We start from the raw sequence: 19,381 nt of genomic DNA on the forward strand, positions 1-19,381 counted from the left end.
AAGAGACCATCCCCTTTGGCTAATTTGTTTATTCTCTTACCAACTCTCTCTTCTCCACTTCAAACCAGCGTGAAATTCCAGGCAAAGGATGAGCAAGGATCAGAGTTGTCCTTTCGATCCAAAGACTCTGGAAGAAAACAAAGTGCCAGATATTGTCAAAATGTGTCTAAAACCCGTTCAACACACAAAGAAGATTTGGACGTTTATGAGAAGACCAAAGTTGGCATGTGATGGCTACTAAACATGATCCTGACAAATTATCCTATGTGGTTTTAAAGTCATTTGTTTCTCTCTAATGGGTTTTTGAAACAATAACCAATCGAGTAGTGAACTGAAGGTTACAGAAGAGTGTGGGGCGGCCCATTGAGGCAGTGGTGTTGTTGTGGTGGCATCATACCATTTCCATGATCACTAGTGGTAATGATGTGGCTATGTATGTGTGTAGTGTGCATATGTATGTATATATCTATGATGTATGTACAGTATATATACGTTCTTTGAGTTTGTACATTGAGTGAACAGGTAGTTCTAGCTCAGAGTAATTTATGATTTAAAGAAAAGGGGTGGGATTAAATAAGTGTAAACTTCTTCTCACTCCTTTTCAAATATGTAAAAAAAAAAAGAAGGAAAAAAAAAGAAAAGAAAAAGAAAGTCCAATGCTCATTTGTTTTTGTTTTTTATTCTCCATTGTTTTTCATTTTGTTATAATGGCTGTTAAGGCTATAGCACTGTATTGGATCAGGCTTGCTCTTGTTTTTATGCATATTTGAAATAAAAATATATCAATCAATCAATCAATCAATCAAGGAGACAGAATCAACAATTGGATTCAAGTGAAGTATGTTTATAGAACCTTTCAATAAAGTTACCAATAGGGATGGCTCCCGTTCACATTTGAATCGATACGGTGCCTATATTCCCAGTACCTGGGATTCGATATCGGTATTCAAAGGTACACATTTTCTGTCCTTTTGAGTATATATGTGTGTTAATAAATTAATCACATTTTTTGATGTAACATTTAAAAATAAATAACTGCTGTCTAGTTGTTATCTTGTTTTCATATTAGATTTTTAAATCTCATTTGCAAGTGTGATATAGTAGACTTTGCATGCAGTTGTACGATGGCAAAAGCGTATATACTGTACTACGTGTGTTGCCTACCTAGGAAGTAGTCTTTGCCATGACGCTGTATGTGCCAGTATAGTCTTGTGTTGTGCCCCATAAAGTGTTTGTACTGTATGTATTGTACTTATTGCACACCAGCTGTTTGATTGTAATGTGCATCTAAGATGTAGTTTTTATTACCAAATCTGGAGTTGTTGAAGTCGCCATGTAAAATCGCTAATGCTAATCCGTAGCATGCATATGACAAAATCAGTGTAAATTAGCATTAAGCTAGCACAATGTGGAAAAACGAATCCATACTTTACGTTTTGAGTATTTTCTATCAGGCATACTTGCTTTGTTGGCATGAAAAATAGCAACCATACATATGAGGCAGTTTGGCTGAGTCTGTCATACGTGCTGCTTACAAGTGCCGCCATAAGTGGGTGATTGTTTCCCTGCCAAGTGTTCGAGCCGGTGTTTAGTCTTCAACCGGATGGGACGTCACATGCAACAATGGTATCGCTACTTGATAGTAGGGTTGTGCCGATACCAATATATTGGTACTGGTATCAAAATGTGTTTCGATACTTTGACACTTTTCAAAATAAAGGGAACCACAAAAATGTCATTATTGGCTTTATTTTAACAGCAAATCTTATCATACATTACCGGTAATCATATGTTTCTTATTGCAGTCAAAGAAGATATTTGGCATTAAATAAGATAGTGAACATATTAGATTTAGGTTTAGATTAACCATTTAGATATAATATTTAAAGTCAACATTTAATTAAAATTTTAAATGTTATTAAAATTAGCTCAATCTGAGAAAAGCAAATTCAATCTTAGAAATATATCTGCTAGAAAAGTGGGACTGAACTTTTACATTCGGCACACCTTTAGGGTGTGAAGTGAAGTGAAACATGTTTAGCTATTCCTCGTCCTGCAGGGATGATACTTGCAAGAAACTTACTTTATTTGTCGCCATAGTGGCAAGGATAAGCGATTTAGAAGTAGCTAAAACACTACCGACTGCGGATGGACGTTAAGAGCAAGAGCTAATTGCAGAGCGGCTCTTCAGTGTTTATAGCTTCAACTTTAGCGCTAAGATTAAAGCCAAAATGCTTCCAATCTCCCTTTTCTATCTCTACACTGCTTCTGTTTGTAAGTACTCTGTGTGTGTGCATGCCTAATATGCGTCTCTGCTCACTTTACCAGCAATGTTACGTCATGTCCATAACAAAAAAGTACTGGTATTTTTCAGAAGCAGTACTGTATTGTTTTTAATTAATTAGTACCGTGGTACTTTATTAGGCCCTGTCTAATCTTAAGCCAGATAACTCCTTAAACTAATAATTATTTAGCCTAAGCCCCATACAACCCATCTTTTAAGGTTCCCCTCATAGGATATTTTTTTACACGGGTAAGTGCGCCGTGTATTTCTTTAATCGCCGGCTCTTAGCTTTGTGTGGACTTATTGATCGTTTAGAAATTGAGTTTGGAGAGGAAGTGACATCAGAAAGACCGCGGCCCACACAGGAAGTGATGTCAGAAAGAACGCGCCACAGCCAGCTTCATAACAACCGGTTTTGTAACCTGGTGTTAACCACTGAGAAGATGGAGGCAAGTCATCCAGACATACCCATGTTTCTCCTTTTTCTACATGTACAGGCGCTTGTGGAAATCACACATGAATATCTTAAGAGAAGGTCAGCTGTGATTGTACTTAGCGAAAAACTTTGTCCATTTGTCGAAAGGGAGACAACGAGAATGCGGGCTCCCGTGGACAAGGAAAGACTACGGAAAACAGCGAATGCATTTGGACTGGCAAAGCAGACTATCAGTTATTGTCCGCGATGTATGTCGAGCAATCACTCAACGTCTAGTTTTGTACTCCATAACTACTGTAAAGCCATGAAGTGGTTGCGGCCGTCAAGTACGACCACCAATTTCAGCCTCCAAGCACAGGCAGGATTGCAAGAACGGACTTATGAAAGTAAAAGAGTGAGCAGTGTCCTGACCAGATATCTAGATCTCTAGATTTATTGTTGTAAAATTTTTCTTTATCACATTGTTTACTTCCACACATCCATTACAGATATGATTCATGTATGATGGCTCAGGTGTGATTCACTACAATAGGGCTATCTAACAGTTGCTGATGGTGAGGCAAGCAAGGTTTACTGTTAAAAGAAATATGGCAATAGGCTACATTGAAACACAGGGTAAGGATACACTTCCAGATCAGAGGTGACAATGACATAATATATACGTGCATTTTCCGCACATGCGTACTAGGTCGCGTTGCCCTGGCAGACGGAGGAAGGAGGGGGTCTTAAACGATGACATTGTGTGTGTGTGGAAAGGGATAAGGTTAGGTGGGATATACCCTGTATAACCTTAGCTTAGTGTATAAGCAGCCAGTTATACCGTACAACTAGAGATGTCCGATAATATCGGACTGCCGATATTATCGCCCGATAAATGCTTTAAAATGTAATATCGTAAATTATCGGTATCGGTTTCAAAAAGTAAAATGTATGACTTTTTAAAACGCCGCTGTACGGAGTGGTACACGGACGTAGGGAGAAGTACAGAGCGCCAATAAACCTTAGAGGCACTGCCTTGCGTGCCGGCCCAATCACATAATACCTACGGCTTTTCACACACACAAGTGAATGCAAGGCATACTTGGTCAATAGCCATACAGGTCACACTGAGGGTGACCGTAAAAACAACTTTAACACTGTTACAAATATGCGCCGCACTGTGAACCCACACCAAACAAGAATGACAAACACATTTTGGGAGAACATCCGCACCGTAACACAACATAAACACAACAGAACAAATACCCAGAACCCCTTGCAGCACTAACTCTTCCGGGACGCTACAATATACACCCCCCGCTACCCCCTATTCCCCCCCACCTCAACCACGCCCCCCCCCCAACCCCGCCCACCTCAACCTCCTCATGCTCTCTCAGGGAGAGCATGTCCCAAATTCCAAGCTGCTGTTTTGAGGCATGTTAAAAAAAATAATGCACTTTGTGACTTCAATAATAAATATGGCAGTGCCATGTTGGCATTTTTTTCCATAACTTGAGTTCATTTATTTTGGAAAACCTTGTTACATTGTTTAATGCATCCAGCGGGGCATCACAACAAAATTAGGCATAATAATGTGTTAATTCCACGACTGTATATATCGGTATCGGTTGATATCGGGATCGGTAATTAAGAGTTGGACAATATCGGAATATCGGATATCGGCAAAAAAGCCATTATCGGACATCTCTACGTACAACTTTTCCTGGTAGTACTGACAGAATTTGGTCCAGGCCTATAAAAGTATGTAATTCCGTACCCATCCCATTAGCCTTAAGTTTTGTACTTATTCTTCTATTTAATGGCGGTTGGAAAAAAAAATTTCGGGTGCATGTTCCCCCCATATCTTGTGTGTCAGGATTTTACCTTGAACTCGTTATCTCTGTCTTTCGGTCCTTTGTGGAAAGGTCGGTCATGGCGAAAACGGCGAACATTGTTGACCCGGTAAAAGCTTTTGATCCGGTCGGGGACCCGGTCTAACTGAAGGACACCAACATTTTCCGGAACTGGCGTTACGGCATAAATCTGGAGGTCTGAGCGCCATCGGTCAAAGAATTAACTCAAACTCCACACGCACACGCAAACATTTTGGGCGCAAAGGTAGGATACACTGAGCTTCACACTGCAGAATGGCTTCCTCAGGTTGGTTTGGGTGCTGCATCGCGATGGCCTGTGGGAATTCTCCCAGCATCCTCTGTTGAAAGGCCTCAAGGCGTTCATAGTCATGACCGCGACACACAAACTCTTTGTTCTGGTGGAGACAAATTTTAAAAAATGACATTCGCATTTGTGCACCTTAAATAAATGTTGATTCAGCAACTTTTATGGTTAATAATACCACATTTTTATAAAATATTCGTACTGTAACTGGTATTTGAAACAAAATTCTACTAACTCTGAGGAAGAAGGGGAACTTCCTGCCGTAGAATCCCACCCTGAAGAATTCAGGTTCCAGACGTTGATGCTCCATTATGTTATCAAAATAGGCTGCCTCCAATTTCTACAAATACACACACCATTTTGGCATGAAAATGTGACACCATGTCCGGAGTTTCATATCAGACATTTTTTTAATAGTCACCCTAATCCAGCTGAGACTCTGGTAGTCGTACAAGGATTCATACTGGAAAGCCAGTTCCCTGCAGAGAGGGACTCCAAACTCCCAACACTACACACACACACACACAAACACAAAAGCAGCAAATTTAACCACTGGAAAAAATAAAAATATAAACTACGTGTGTCCCAATATAACTTTTTCATTTCCGATACGAAATCGATATCGGATCCTTCAGAGTGTTGGTCGACACCAATACTCATCCGATACAATACCATCACAAATTACACATACTTTTATCATTTTGTAGTGTGGAATGTTAGAAAAGGCTTCATCAAGTGAAATTAGTCAAACAGAGAACAAGTATGAGTATGAAAATCGCTAACCTATTAATTATTAAACATCTGAAATGGACTTATGCTGTCTTTAAGTTGAAGTGGAGTGTTGTTGTTTTTTGGCTTAACGTAGTGGACACAACAGTTAATTAGGTTAAGTTTAATTATGCAGTAAGTTGAATGATGCGGACACGTTTGTTACTGGACACTTTCCAAAACGCTTCTGCCTTGGATACGTTGTATCTCTGAGTTGTATGCAACTATTATTTTTTGATACTTGTTTATATTGACAAATGTGCTGTCTTAGACAACAATAACATTTAAATAAAGACACTTACTGTATTAGATATGTCTAGCCTGTGTGATACTGTGTTCTTAGCTGTTGTGTAGCTGCTAGCGCCGAGTAAACTAAAAACTAATGACTTGACTAAAATAAAATAAAAACCAACTATGTGTGCTTATTGGAGGACTTTTAGATATTAAATGCTAACTTTGCACCGGTAAACGCTTATGTTGGAGATTTTAAATGCAAGATGATATAATCCGATTTTTTGCTGATATCTGATCGTTATCAATATCAGATTGGGACACCCCTACTTTAAACACAATAAACAAATTAATTGAATTTGCACAAAAATGCTACTTTTATCTTCAAAATGGTGGATGGTTGTTACCTTTCCTTTGTTGAAATAGTGGATAACCTTGCGGCCGAGCGCCTCCTTGCGATGCCACTCGGACTGAGCAGGATAATGCAGGAAGTCTTTTATTGGACGCTCATCCCAGTGCAGTAACTCCCAGTACAACAAGAGTGTGAAAGCTGCCTCTGCAGGTCGACATCCCAGACACGCACCATCAATCAAACAAAAACCAACACATTTAGCTGAACTGCACCAATTTTGTCAAGAGGAGTGGTCAAAAATTAATCCAGAAGCTTGCCAGAAGCTTGTGGATGGCTACCAAAAGTGCCTTATTGCAGTGAAACTTGCCAAGGGACATGTAACCAAATATTAACATTGCTGTATGTATACTTTTGACCCAGCAGATTTGGTCACATTTTCAGTAGACCCATAATAAATTCCTAAAAGAACCAAACTTCATGAATGCTTTTTGTGACCAACAAGTATGTGCTCCAATCACTCTATCACAAAAAAATAAGAGTTGTAGAAATTATTGGAAACTCAAGACAGCCATGACATTATGTTCTTTACAAGTGTATGTAAACTTTTGACCACGATTGTGTGTGTGTGTGTGTGTGTGTGTGTGTGTGTGTGTGTGTGTGTGTGTGTGTGTGTGTGTGTGTGTGTGTGTGTGTGTGTGTGTACCAGTATAGTTGTCTGCTTGCAGATGCAAGTCACAGAGTTTGTGAATGTAACGGATGTACATCTCCTCCTTGTTGATCTCAGATTTGTAAAAGTTCTGTACAGCAATGTTAGAGTTAGTGAAAATTCAGGTAGTATTTTTTTTACAAGACATCAATCTCACCAAGATATTGACGGTGCAGCCAATCTTTTTGTTCTCTGTCTCGTCTCCTTTCATGCAATCCCTGAATATAAGATGGAAACATATTATCAAAATCACTTTTCTGACCTTCTCAGCCAGTGGTGGTTTTATATTTTGGTCTTGCTGTTTCATATTTGTATGGGTCACATGGGCAATTGCTTAAGGCCACATTCTCTAGGGGACGCTGCAAGGATGTTCTAGCACAGGGCGCCATAGAAGCTAGAAACGCCTTTGCTCTTAGTTCCTGTGCATCATAGTATGTTCACAACAAATGAATCATTAAATATTAAATATTTGTGCGTGTGTGTCTATGCAGGCGTGTGTGCGCGGATGTGTGTGTGTCTTCATTACCTGTAGTCCAGAAGTCGTTCCATCAGTCGAGTAACTGATGTAACAAAGGAGATGCCGGTCTCTCTCCACGTTTCATGTTCGATCTTCTCCAACAGACTTTAAGCAAAGACAACAACAAATCTACTTTGATGAACATCATTTGATCAAATGTACACACTAATTTACCCGTATTCAAAATACATTTTAAATAAAACTGATGAATATTTAAGAGGGTGTGATCTCAGCCTCATTGTGTTGGAAGCAACATACTAAATTAATTGATGGAGTTAGTGTAGTCATACCTGGGGTATGGCCCAAACAGCTGAGTTCTAATCCCGTAGCACAAAGCAAACGCACAACAGCAGTGTTAGTGCACATTAAAAATGTTGATGTCGGTTACTGGAAACACAATAAAGTATTCAAATCGGACAAGACTTTGTGTTTGTTTTACAGCAAACTGAAGAGTTCTCTGTAGTTCTCGTCGCCTTTGCCTTCTGAAACCAAACAGTCCAGCTTGTCGATCAGTTCAGCTTCCACCTACACAACAATAACACAACAATGCTGGTCGGTGCACAACCATTGTGTTTGTTGCTAATCAAGTTTGCTGTTGTGGAAAAATATAATGTTGCTAAAGAAGTCACTGAACATGTGTATTGTTTCTCGGGAATATGTGTCCTGTTAATGAGGATGTTTTTTTAACATGTGTCTTGTTGCTTGGTAACCTTTGTCTCGTTTCTAAGGAAGTCTCTGAACATTTGTCTTGTTGCTAAGAAAGAGTCTGAATGTGTCCTGTTTCTAAGGAAGTGTCAGAACATGTTTTCTTGCTAAGGAACATGTGTCTTTAAACATGTGTCTTGTTGCTAAGGAAGTGTCTAAACTTGTGTCTTGTCGCAAAGGAACATGTGTCTTGTTGCTAAGGAACTTGTGTCTTGTTGCTAAGGAAGCGTCTAAAGATGGGTCTTGTTGTTAAGAAAGTGTCTGAACATGTGTCTTGATGCTAAAGAAGTGTCTGAACATGTGTCTTGTTGCTAAGGCAGTGTCTGAACATGTGTCTTGTTGTTAAGGAAGTGTATATGGTTAGAGTGTCCGCCCTGAGATCGGTAGGTTGTGAGTTCAAACCCCGGCCGAGTCATACCAAAGACTATAAAAATGGGACCCATTACCTCCCTGCTTGGCACTCAGCATCAAGGGTTGGAATTGGGGGTTAAATCACCAAAAACGATTCCCGGGCGCAGCCACCGCTGCTGCTCACTGCTCCCCTCACCTCCCAGGGGGTGATCAAGGGTGATGGGTCAAATGCAGAGAATCATTGGTACTTTAACTTTATAAATATGTGTCTTGTTGATAAGGAAGTGTCTAAAGATGTGTCTTGTTGATAAGGAAGTGTCTAAAGATGTGTCTTGTTGCTAAGGAAGTGTCTGAACATCTGTCTTGTTGCTAAGGAAATGTCTAAACTTGTGTTGTTGCTAAGAAAGTGTCTGAACATATGTCTTGTTGCTAAGGAAGTGTCTAAACATGTGTCTTGTTGCCAAGGAAGTGTCTGAACATGTGTCTTGTTGCTAAGGACGCGTCTAAAGATGTGTCTTGTTGCTAAGGAAGTGTCTAAGTGGGTTTTGTTGATAAGGAAGTGTCTAAACAGGTGTCTTGTTGCTAAATAAGTGTTTAAAGATGTGTCTAGTTGCTAAAGAAGTGTTTGAACATGTGTCTTGTTGCTAAGGAAGTGTCTAAAGATGTGTCTTGTTGCTAGGGAAATGTCTAAACGTGTCTTGTTGCTAAGGAAGTGTCTAAACGTGTCTTGTTGCCAAGGAAGTGTCTGAACATGTGTCTTGTAGGTAAGGAAATGTTTAAACGTGTCTTGTTGCTAAGGAAGCGTCTAAAGATGGGTCTTGTTGCTAAAGAAATGTCTAAACATGTATTTTTGCTAAGGAAGTGTCTAAACATGTGTCTTGTTGCTAAGGAAGTGTCTAAACATGTGTCTTGTTGCTAAGGAAGTGTCTGAACATCCGTCTTGTTCCTAAGAAAAGGTTTAAACGTGTCTTGTTGCTAAGGAATCGTCTAAAGATGTATCTTGCTGCTAAGGAAGTGTCTGAACATCCGTCTTGTTGCTAAAGAAATGTTTAAACGTGTCTTGTTGCTAAGGAAGCATCTAAAGATGGGTCTTGTTGCAAAGGAAATGTCTAAACATGTATTTTTGCTAAGGATGTGTCTAGATATGTCTTGTTGCTAAGGAAGTGTCTAAAGATGTGTCTTGTTGCTAAGGAAGTGTCTTAAGATGTGTCTTGTTGCTAGGGAAGTGTCTAAACATGTGTCTCAATGCTAAGAACGTGTCTAAAAATGTGTCTTGTTGCTAAAGAAGTGTTTGAACATGTGTCTTGTTGCTAAGGAAGTGTCTGAACATCTGTCCTGTTGCTAAGGAAATGTTTAAATGTGTCTTGTTGCTAAGGAAGCGTCTAAAGATGGGTCTTGTTGCTAAGGAAGTGTCTGAACATGTGTTTTGTTCCTAAGGAAGTGTCTAAAGATGTGTCTTGTTGCTAAGGAAGTGTCTGAACATGTGTTTTGTTCCTAAAGAAGTGTCTAAAGATGTGTGTTTTTGCTAAGGAAGTCTTTAAAGATGCCTCTTGTTGCTAAGGAAGTGTCTACAGATGTGTCTTGTTGCTAAGGAAGTGTCTGCACAAGTGTCTTGTTGCTAAGGAAGTGTCTGCACAAGTGTCTTGTTGCCAAGGATGTGTCTAAAGATGTGTCTTGTTGCTAAGGAAGTCTTTAAAGATGCCTCTTGTTGCTAAGGAAGTGTCCGAAGATGCTTCCAGTTGCTACGGAAGTGTCTAACTAAATATGTGTCTTGTTGCTAAGGAAGTGTCTAACTAAAGATGTGTCTTGTCTTGTTGCTAAGGAAGTGTCTGACTAAAGATGTGTCTCGTTGCCAAGGAAGTGTCTGAACATTGTCTTGTTGCCAAGGAAGTGTCTGAACATTGTCTCGTTGCTAAGGAAGTGTCTAACTAAAGATGTGTCTTGTTAAGGAAGTGTCTGAACATGTGTCTTGTTGTTAAGGAAGTGTCTGAACATGTCTTGTTGCTAAGGAAGTGTTTGAACATCTGTCTTGTTGCTAAGGAAGTGTCTGAACATGTGTCTTGTTGCTAAGGAAGTGTCTGAACGTGTGATGAGTAGATGGGGTTGAACAAACCTGTTTGAAATTTCCATTTTTGCGTTGCTCCCAGTCCATCATGTCATGGAAGATTGGGATCATGGTATTTCGGACCTCCACCTGAGGGACCAATGTCACTCCCAAGAATGGACCAATCATCCCAGGGATAAAATGTATTTTGTTGTCGCCTGAAATACAAGCAAACCTTTAGGATGTACATTGACAATGGAAGCTTGATCATAGGGGGCGAGGAGAGGGGAGGGTCTCACCAAGGTTCTGCCACATGCTGAAGAGTTCGTATGTCATCATGACCCTCATGTCTCCATACCTGCAGTTATATGTCATATATTCATGTTTTATGTATTGAACCCAAGGAGGAGTGCGTGCTTATGTCCTTACTTGTCTAAGATTTTCTGCCTCTTTGATGGACTCATGTTTTCTAGCTGTAAACTGGGCTGGTTGATGTATAAAACTGCCAGGCTGAAATAGGAACTCCACACCTGCAACCACATGCGCATATTAAATTAACAACTTACACTTTGACATTCCTCTTTTCATTAGAGATGTCCGATAACGTCTTTTTTGCCAATATCCGATATTGTCCAACTCTTAATTACCGATTTCGATATCAACCGATACAGATATATACAGTCGTGGAATTAACACATTATTATGCCTAATTTTGTTGTGATGCCCCGCTGGATGCATTAAACAATGTAACAAGGTTTTCCAAAATAAATCAACTCAAGTTATGGAAAAAAAATGCCAACATGGCACTGCCATATTTATTATTTAAGTCACAAAGTGCATTCTTTTTTTTAACATGCCTCAAAACAGCAGCTTGGAATTTGGGACATGCTCTCCCTGAGAGAGCATGAGGAGGTTGAGGTGAGCGGGGTTGGGGGCGGCGGATTGAGGTGGGGGGATAGGGTGTAGCGGGGGTTGTATATTGTAGCGTCCCGGAAGAGTTAGTACTGCAAGGTGTTGTGGGTATTTGTTCTGTTGTGTTTATGTTGTGTTTATGTTGTGTTACGGTGCGGATGTTCTCCCGAAATGTGTTTGTCATTCTAGTTTGGTGTGGGTTCACAGTGTGGCGCATATTTGTAACAGTGTTAAGGTTGTTTATACGGTCACCCTCAGTGTTACCTGTATGGCTGTTGACCAAGTATGCATGGCATTCACTTGTGTGTGTGAAAAGCCGTAGATATAATGTGACTGGGCCGGCACGCAAAGGCAGTGCCTTTAAGGTTTATCGGCATTCTGTATTCCTCCCTACGTCCGTGTACAAAGCGGCGTTTTAAAAAGTCATAAATTTTACTTTTTGAAACAGATACCGATAATTTTGAAACCGATACCGATAATTTCTGATATTACCTTTTAAAGCATTTATCGGACATCTCTTCTTTTCATCATCAACATGAATCCTTATTGATAATATCCTGCGTGAATAATGCAAGTACCTTAAAGTCAAAGTCTGCTTCTGCAAAGTTGTGCTGAAACGGTGAGAGACGCTGCACCGTAGTAAGGATGATGCTGAAGATAGAAACAAACATGTCACAATGGCTTTGTGACAATGACGCACTTTCTTTGCATCTTTTCTTACTGGCTGGTCAGCAGCCTCATGACATTCCAGTCGCGTGGGAAAATACTCAGCCTCATCAGATGTCGGAACACACACCAAATCTTCATCATGAACTCCTGAAAAAGGCAAATAAATTAAGCGATGATGGAATTACTCAAACATTTGCAAGAAAAAAAAGGAGAATGCATTTCAGTCGGATGGTTGAATTCTTAAGATCTCCTGACTTCATGAAAGTTGGCTAATTTGTACCTTCAGCTCCTCCTTGCTCTGATAGTTGTCCATCAGGTGTTCGAAGTGGACGTTGGTCATGTGACGGAGGAGGGACAGCAGGCAGGACACAAACTCTCCCTGCCAATAGAAATGAGGTCACACTCTTGTCAGCCAATTACAGGAAAGCAGATGGCAGTAACAAGTGAAAGATTGGACCAGATGGTTAGGAGGGGAAATGCAGCTTTACTCCATCAGTTAGGGCCTGGTTTACTAAGATCCAAACACCACGTGGTGTACAGCGTGTGAAATCTATAAAGTAGCGTGTACTGTTAGTGGGCGTGTTGCGTGCGATTTACTAAGACTGGGTGTGCAATTGTGAAGTGGTGCAGACCGCCTTATTTAATTGAGGATTTTGCGTGTACTATATGGGGCATCACCACGGAGATGCTCTCATTTCCTGCACATTCATGATATCATACCCGTGGCATTTTGCTCTGTTTTCAAAACAAGCAGTACTACTTTTTACGAGGATTTTTGAAGCAGTCGTGCAGTGCATCAACATAGAAATGTTCTTTATCGCCGAAGGTGCGCTCATTAGAGAGGCTGCACTTACTAAATACACTAAAATGCATACTTAAAGAAGTTTTTTTCATGTAAGAAATATGTTATTAATATATATTATATGTGGGAAAAAACCGAACATCATTAAAAAAATACTAAAGGACACCAAAACGCATCAATTGAAATTGTTTTAATCAGCCATTTAAGTCCTCTAGCAGCAGTAAATTATGAAATGATGTTGCTGAATAAACCACTTCTCTGTGAGCGCTTTGAGTATCTAATAATAGAAAAGCGCTATATAAAATCGAATCCATTATTATTATTTATTAGGATATGTCTAATATTTTATATTTTTGACAGTGGTGCCGTCAGGGCCAGCAAGGCCTTCTCTGCTGGCCTAACATAACCAGAAATCATGATCATATTTAAAGATAAAAGTATTTTTTTATTTACTTTCCCGAAATATCTAAAAGTATTCATATTGTCTTCATGTCATAATATGCTCCTTCCAGCTCTGTTGTTTTTGGGTTATAGAGTTTTTTATCCAATCACAATTCAGGGAGCTTATCTTTCCATGCTGTATGAAATCTGCCCCGAGGCCTTCAGAATCAACAATGCGGGCGTCCGTGCACTCTAAGTGAACAGACACAAACATTTGACAGACAGTTGCAATAGCCAATCAGATCACAAGTTGTTGTCAGTAAGGCCTTCTAGCTGGCCTAAGGCAGATATATATTGTGATGTTATGAGCTAGGTAACATAAGAACTCCATTACCCAGCATGCCACAGTAGTGAAGCGCATAACTGCGCAGTAGACATGCCGGCAGCTTGATGTTTTTGATGAGCACCTTGTGGCGTAAACTTAAGAACTCAGCCAACACGCCTCGTCTGTATCTTTTATGATTAGACAAGACAACACACATATTTGCAATGCCATTTTCAAGAAGGATATTTAAAGAGAAACTACATCTTGTGAGACGATGTCGGAGAAAATGTGAGTTCAGATATTTTTTATTTTTTCACGTTTAATATGTTTTTTGCAATTTTTATTTTGACAGTACCACATTAGATATGTTTTAATTACCGATGCGGGTTTATTGATTTTTAAATGCGGCAGAAAATAACCCATTTTGTACAATGCCCAGTAGTGCGTAAATGTGTTTCTGTATTGTATTTCTCCAGCAATGGTCATGTGGTGACATCAATTGTGGTATTTTGAGAGGTAATCATTGAAGTCGTGCATCACTGAAGGCCCAGGTGGGAAACGCACGGCCCGCCACTGATTTTTGACCATTCAAAATGTTGACACGCACACACGTATGATGGGGGATTCTCGTCTGTCCATGCAGAGCGAGCACTGATCTGTGTGTGGAACTGTCAGTTTGCACGTTTTCCTGACACGCGCTAAATGAAACACAGAATAGTGCTTGCAAAACGGTGATGGGTGTTGATAAATCACATTGCCTGTGCTAAACAATTATATTTGCATTTTCGCCTCCCAGTATTGTGGGCGCATTGATGATCAGCATATATTTTGCATATTAATGAAGACGCAAAATGGATTGCACGCCATATTCTGCTCACTTAACAGACACAATCCACTTTGCACACGTTTAGTAGATCAGCTTTGCGTGTGCTATCAGGTTTTAGTACACGCAAACGTTTAGTAAATCAGGCCCTCAGTGTGCTAGCGTAGGTTAAAGTTGCCTCAAAATTCACGTATGAAAACATGCCAGAAAAAGCAGAGGATGATAAAAATGGACCAACACAAGCTGGGTGACAGTGGACGGGGCAATATGTATTAAAATAGCATTTGTATTCATTATACTCCTTTTAATCCCCGATGGAAAATTATAATAATTCATCCAGCATCCTAATGATGTCATAGTTTTAGACTTGATAATACTGTTATTTGTCATTTAGACTTGATAATACTGGCATTTGTCAAATACATATTGTCCGCCCACTGCAAGGGTTAATGACGGGTAGTAAGACATAGAAATATTTGGATTGTTAGTTACTAACAGTGATCTCGGCGGTGCACTGCGGACAGCGTTGACCTCTTACCGCCTCCTGTGATTGGCTCTTGTTCATGACTGACAGCAGTGTCTGCAGGAGGACGTCCAATAGAGACTCCACCATCATCTCCACTTCTTCCTGCACCGATGTGTCCTGGGAAAAATGATGAGAGAACCATACATACATTTGATACCATACCATGCTGTATCATATATTACACTAAACCATACACACATGTTAAGGTTGTACATCTCTTTCTGATGGATGATTCGTTACACATCTGGACACATGGGTTACGATACAATTCAAAAACTATATATTTTTAAAACTGAACAATTCGATAAGATTCGATGTTATGTATGAACAATTCCATAAGATTCGATATGGTGATATTCTTTACACACTGATGTCGGTTTTTGATGCAGTACCACCTGAGGGATCGAAGGTCACGGGCATTCAATGTCGGTTTTCGGTCTTGCTGCTTACGTGCAGTGATTTTTCCAGATTTTCTGAACCTTTTGATGATATTACGGACCGTAGATGGTGAAATCCCTAAATTCCTCGCAATAGCTGGTTGAGAAATGTTGTTCTTAAACTGTTCGACAATTTGCTAAAACATTTGTTCAAAGAGTGGTGACCCTCGCCCCATTCTTGTTTGTGAATGACTGAGCATTTCATGGAAGCTGCTTATATACCTAATCACGACACCCGCCTGTTCACCTGTGGGATGTTCCAAATAAGTGTTTGATAAGCATTCCTCAACTTTCTCCGTTTTTTTGCCACTTGTGCCAGCTTTTTTTTTGCGCCAATATTACAGCAGGCATCACTTAAAGGCCTACTGAAATGAAATGTTTTTATTTAAACGAGGATAGCAGATCCATTCTATGTGTCATACTTGATCATTTAGCGATATTGCCATATTTTTGCTGAAAGGATTTAGTAGAGAACAACGACGATAAAGTTCGCAACTTTTGGTCGCTGATAAAAAAAGCTTTGCCCCTACCGGAAGTAGCGTGACGTCACAAGCTCGAGTGCTGCTCAAATTTCCCCATTGTTTACACCAGCAGCGAGAGAGATTCGGACCGAGAAAGCGACGATTACCCCACTAATTTGAGCGAGGATGAAAGATTTGTGGATGAGGAAAGTGAGAGTGAAGGACTATAGTGCAGTGCAGGACGTATCTTTTTTCGCTCTGACCGCAACTTAGGTACAAGGGTTCATTTGATTCCACACTTTCTCCTTTTTCTATTGTGGATCACGGATTTGTATTTTAAACCACATCGGATACTATATCTTCTTGAAAATGAGAGTCGAGAACGCGAAATGGACATTCACAGTGACTTTTATCTCCACGACAATACATCGGCGAAACACTTTAGCTACGGAGCTAACGTGATAGCATCGGGCTCAAATGCAGATATAAACAAAATAAATAAACCCCGGACTGGAAGGATAGACAGAAAATCAACAATACTATTAAACCCTGGACATGTAAATACACGGTTAATGCTTTCCAGCTTGGCGAAGATTAACAATGCTGTTGCTAACGACGCCATTGAAGCTAACTTAGCAACGGAACCTCACAGAGCTATGATAAAAACATTAGCGCTCCACCTACGTCAGCCAGCCCTCATCTGCTCATCAACACCCGTGCTCACCTGCGTTCCAGCGATCGATGGAAGGACGAAGGACTTCACCTGATCATCCGTGCGGTCGGCGGCTAGCGTCGGCTAGCGTCGGCTAGCGTCGGCTAGCGCGTCTGCTATCCAAGTCAAAGTCCTCCTTGTTGTGTTGCTACAGCCAGCCGCTAATACACCGATCCCACCTACAACTTTCTTCTTTGCAGTCTTCATTGTTCATTAAACAAATTGCAAAAGATTCACCAACACATATGTCCAGAATACTGTGGAATTTTGAGATGAAAACAGAACTTCTTTGTATTGGATTCAAAGGTGTACCAATACTTCCGTTTAACTAGTGACGTCACTCGCATCGTCATCATACAAAGACGTTTTCAACCGGAAGTTTAGCGGGAAATTTAAAATTGCACTTTATAAGTTAACCCGGCCGTATTGGCATGTGTTGCAATGTTAAGATTTCATCATTGATATATAAACTATCAGACTGCTTGGTCGGTAGTAGTGGGTTTCAGTAGGCCTGTAAAACTAGTTCTAAGGATCTGCATATCCACCGGAAAAGTAATTCAGTTATCCGCGCTAAAATGAAATAAGTGCCCCACAGTGTACGGCAGATGGCATATGACCAAAAGTCGCGTTTGAGAGTGTGCATCGACTCTTGGATTTCACACGCAGGTGTGAAAATACAAAAAAACTAACTATTATAGAAATGTTTTTTATATATAACAGGAGCACAATAATGTGCTGCAAAAATGTCTCGCCCAAGTTTTGATTGTTATTCAAGGGCCCAATTTCGCCTGGTTCGTATTTCCTCCTATCAGCCACCACAGTGTGTGTGTGTGTGTGTGTGTGTGTGTGTGTGTGTGTGTGTGTGTGTGTGTGTGTGTGTGTGTGTGTGTGTGTGTGTGTGTGTGTGTGTGTGTGTGTGTGTGTGTGTGTGTGTGTGTGTGTGTTTTCTTGTATTTCTACCCTTCTTGAAACATCAACAAGGAAAAGTACCTTCCGTATGAGGACCGGTGAACAAGTTAGGACATAAATCATGGTCCCAATACGAAAAACCATTGCATCTAATAGAGAATTGTCTCATTTGCACCCCTGGTAGTGAAATCTATCAAAATTAGGGTGGTCCCAAAACGGAGGGATTTTTCAAATTGACTGTGTGTCGGTTTTAAAAGTGCTACTCCTCTGGTCAACATGTGAAATAACACGTGTGTGTAAAAATTTGAAGTGCTCCCCCTCTGGCCAACATATGTAATAACAAGTGTGTGTAAGAAATTGAAATAAGCCCCCTTTGGCCAAAATTAATTAAAAAATAAAATATGTACTGTATAAGGAGACATACTGTAATAACTTGAAGTAAATAATGAAGATTAAACACCAATTACCAACAAAAAAAGCAGTCTTTTTCTCACAATGTCAACTTTTTTCTTATAAAATTGGGAACAATTTCTCATATTTGTTCTGTTTCTGTAATATTGCAATATTTTCTCGTAAAAAGTATTACTTTTTATGTAAAATTATTACTTTTTAATGCAAAATGGTGACATTTGTCATATGAAATTCTGACTTGTATCCCAATATTGCCAATTTTTTTGTTGTTCTTGTAAAACAGTGACATTTTTTGAGTAAAATGATGACTTTTGTCATAATTTTGCCAAGTGAAATTCCGATTATTATTATTATAATATTGCCAACATTTTTAAGTTTTCTTGTAAAATTGTGACTTTTGTCGAGTAAAGTTACAACTCTTTTCATAAAATTGCCAAAATGTTAAGCTTTTCTTGTAAAATTGCGACTGTTATTGGGTAAAATTCCAACTTTTATCATAATATTGCACAAATGTTCAGTTTTTCTTGTAACATTTTGACTTGCGTTGAGTAAAATGACGACTTTTATTATAATACTGCCACAATTCTAAGTTTTTCTTGTGAAATTGTGACCTTTTTCTTGTGAAATTCCAACTCAGTTTTCACAACAAGCGTTTTTATATGGGCATAGTACGTATATATTATTAATGTTGTAAATATAAATCTTTATACATTTAAAAATACTGGTCCTAAAGAGGTAGGCATTTTTCGGAGGTCTCAAGAAGGTACGAAATACAAGAAAGTGTGTGTTTGTGTGTATGTGTGTGTGTGTGTGTGGTGGTGGGTTACCAGGGAGGTGGTCTTAATCACAGAGAACAGGGAAGTGAGAATCCCACAGCACATCAGCAGCTCTTTTTGATGCCTCAGATGGAGATGAATGTGATGAAGAACCACAGGAAGTAGAATCCTTCGAGACTCTAAAAAACACATACATACACACGTGTGTATTGGTTTGGAGAAAGTGCGTCGTTATGAACAGTTGATCAGTTGACTTTGTGCATGATAAAAACTATTTTATTATCACACGTCCACTCAAAACAATAAAGTCCAAACTGTTACCAAAACTGTCTAAAAGGTTACCTGGAAAAGAAAAGAGCCTGCTGTCTACGGTGCGAGCAATGGACTGCAGCTTGACCACGTCCATGGAGTGTCCAATGTGCAGCGTGGACGGCAAACTTGCTAAAGTGCCACGCACAAACTCTGCCACTTCTTGGACTGAAAACATGTGCAGCAGCTCATCAAAGATGGTCGGAAAAGAGTTGAACAGCGCAGCCTGCAAGGGGTCAGAACCAAAACTGACATTGACGCCACGAGACCATCGCAGGCGAGAGTACATCCGTGGCGAATGTTTCATTTTGTGCGCTTGCTGCTCAACAACAACGGAACATCTGGACATCAGCTCCAGCACAAAAAAAATCTTTGTC

At 39.8% G+C, this 19,381-nt stretch overlaps 1 protein-coding gene across 7 annotated transcripts in view; it reads right to left on the reverse strand.

The window, feature by feature from the left end:
• Window positions 1-19,381, reverse strand: part of LOC133650217 (dedicator of cytokinesis protein 3-like) — a 92,878-nt gene that overhangs the window by 18,297 nt on the left and 55,200 nt on the right. For 4 of the 7 annotated variants that reach the window (XM_062047232.1, XM_062047210.1, XM_062047200.1 and 1 more), the window contains 20 exons: window positions 19,038-19,230; window positions 18,747-18,874; window positions 14,960-15,106; window positions 12,413-12,511; window positions 12,185-12,279; window positions 12,042-12,114; window positions 10,981-11,081; window positions 10,851-10,909; window positions 10,621-10,769; window positions 7,891-7,976; window positions 7,742-7,768; window positions 7,461-7,556; window positions 7,092-7,152; window positions 6,932-7,025; window positions 6,284-6,432; window positions 5,299-5,385; window positions 5,113-5,217; window positions 4,827-4,968; window positions 4,584-4,750; window positions 41-127 (listed from right to left, as the gene is read on the reverse strand). In XM_062047232.1, coding sequence (XP_061903216.1) covers window positions 41-127; window positions 4,584-4,750; window positions 4,827-4,968; window positions 5,113-5,217; window positions 5,299-5,385; window positions 6,284-6,432; window positions 6,932-7,025; window positions 7,092-7,152; window positions 7,461-7,556; window positions 7,742-7,768; window positions 7,891-7,976; window positions 10,621-10,769; window positions 10,851-10,909; window positions 10,981-11,081; window positions 12,042-12,114; window positions 12,185-12,279; window positions 12,413-12,511; window positions 14,960-15,106; window positions 18,747-18,874; window positions 19,038-19,230 — 2,145 coding nt within the window. The remainder of the gene's footprint in view (window positions 1-40; window positions 128-4,583; window positions 4,751-4,826; window positions 4,969-5,112; window positions 5,218-5,298; window positions 5,386-6,283; window positions 6,433-6,931; window positions 7,026-7,091; window positions 7,153-7,460; window positions 7,557-7,741; window positions 7,769-7,890; window positions 7,977-10,620; window positions 10,770-10,850; window positions 10,910-10,980; window positions 11,082-12,041; window positions 12,115-12,184; window positions 12,280-12,412; window positions 12,512-14,959; window positions 15,107-18,746; window positions 18,875-19,037; window positions 19,231-19,381) is intronic. The other 3 variants (XM_062047241.1, XM_062047218.1, XM_062047222.1) reach the window with 2 other exon arrangements.

The sequence above is a fragment of the Entelurus aequoreus genome, linkage group LG01 (genome assembly GCF_033978785.1).
Source record: "Entelurus aequoreus isolate RoL-2023_Sb linkage group LG01, RoL_Eaeq_v1.1, whole genome shotgun sequence".
In the NCBI taxonomy this organism is placed as follows: Eukaryota; Metazoa; Chordata; class Actinopteri; order Syngnathiformes; family Syngnathidae; genus Entelurus; species Entelurus aequoreus.